The sequence below is a fragment of the Rhincodon typus genome, unplaced genomic scaffold (assembly GCF_021869965.1).
Source record: "Rhincodon typus isolate 14 unplaced genomic scaffold, sRhiTyp1.1 hic_rhity00000890, whole genome shotgun sequence".
NCBI classification, from domain to species: domain Eukaryota; kingdom Metazoa; phylum Chordata; class Chondrichthyes; order Orectolobiformes; family Rhincodontidae; genus Rhincodon; species Rhincodon typus.
Window position 1 is genome coordinate 6,635 of NW_025966528.1, and position 1,405 is coordinate 8,039.

Genomic DNA, 1,405 nt, shown 5'->3' on the forward strand with positions numbered 1-1,405 from the left:
GGTAAGCCCAAGAATGTTGATAGTCAAGGATTCTGCACTGAATGTCAAGAGACAGTGATTAGATTCTCTTATTGGAGGTGGTCATTGCCAGGCATTGTGTGACAGAAATGTCACCTGCCACTTGTCAGCCCAGGCCTGGATATTGACCAGATCTTGCTGCATCTGAACATGGACTGTTTCAGAATCTGAGGAGTCATGACTGGGGCTGAATATTCTGCAATCATTAGCAAACATCCCCATTTCTGTCCTTGTGATGGTCAGTAATGAAGCAGCTGAAGATGGTTGGACACAACCCTGAGGAACTCCTGTAGAGAGGTCTTGAAGCTGAGATGACTGACCTCCAACAACCACATCATCTTCCTCCGTGCCATGCATGACTTGTACAGAGAAGATTTTGCCCCTGATAGCCACTGATTCCAGTTTTGCTCGGTCTCCGTGATGCCACACTCGGTCGAATGCAGATCAAGAGCTGTCATTCTCACCTCACCTCTGGAATTCAGCTCTTTTGTCCATGTTTGAACCAAGGCTGTAATGAGGTCAGGAGCTGAGTGGTCCTGGTGGAACCCAAACTGGGCATCACTGAACAGGTTATTGCTGAGCAGGTAGTGCTGGATAGCGCTGTTACTGACACCTTCCATCACTTGATTGAGAGTAGACTGATGGGACGGTAATTGGACCTGGATTTTTCCTGATTTTGAGGACAGGACATACCTGGTGATCCATTCACCTTGGATGGAAAGCCAAAGCTCAGAGCCCAGCATCAGTGCTCGGCTCACTGTTCCTATACCTGAAGAGCCAGGAGGCCAGAGAGTGCAGCTTAGGGACAATCATAGCCCCAGGCAGGAAGTGAGACTCACAGTCACCCTGAAGACTCTGGCATTCAACCCACAGTTTCCTGGTGTAATGAGCTGACCCCAATCAAACGCTGAGCTGGCCCTTCGAGCGATGGGAATGCAGCTCATGGTGAGCTGAGCCATTCAGTGGTTGCTGCAATGTGTGAGTGTGAGCAAAAAGCAACGTGTGACAAGGACACACTTTTCAATTGTGAACATTTCACACTCGTTTTCCATTTGATCATCAAAACCTGTTTCCATTGCAGATTCCAAAGAAAGCGGTGAAAGAAAAATCAATGTGATCGGTTTGGGACAAGATGATGGTTTGTAGATCTCTCTGTGTGGGGTATTATTCACTGCGTTAATATGTGGGAGCTGAGTCCATGCAGGCTAACAAGCTCATTAATGAAATGATTCAAATATACACGGGGACTGGGGACAAGGAGCAGAATGGAGAGCAAGCTGCTAACAAAACAGCAAACACAGAGTAGGGGTTAAAGCGAATTACTCACACTGGGGGGAATGTGGTAAATGGTGTTCCTCATGGATCGGTGCTGGAATCACTGTTGGTC

The 1,405-nt window shown here is 47.6% G+C and overlaps 1 protein-coding gene across 1 annotated transcript in view; it reads left to right on the top strand.

The window, feature by feature from the left end:
• Positions 1–1,099: 1,099 nt before the first annotated feature.
• LOC109917002 (matrix Gla protein) overlaps positions 1,100–1,405 on the top strand; it is a gene marked incomplete at its 5' end in the record, with an annotated part of 11,211 nt that continues 10,905 nt past the window's right edge. Inside the window, one exon of the mRNA XM_048592252.1 lies at positions 1,100–1,156. Within this exon, the coding sequence (XP_048448209.1) occupies positions 1,100–1,156 (57 nt within the window). The remainder of the gene's footprint in view (positions 1,157–1,405) is intronic.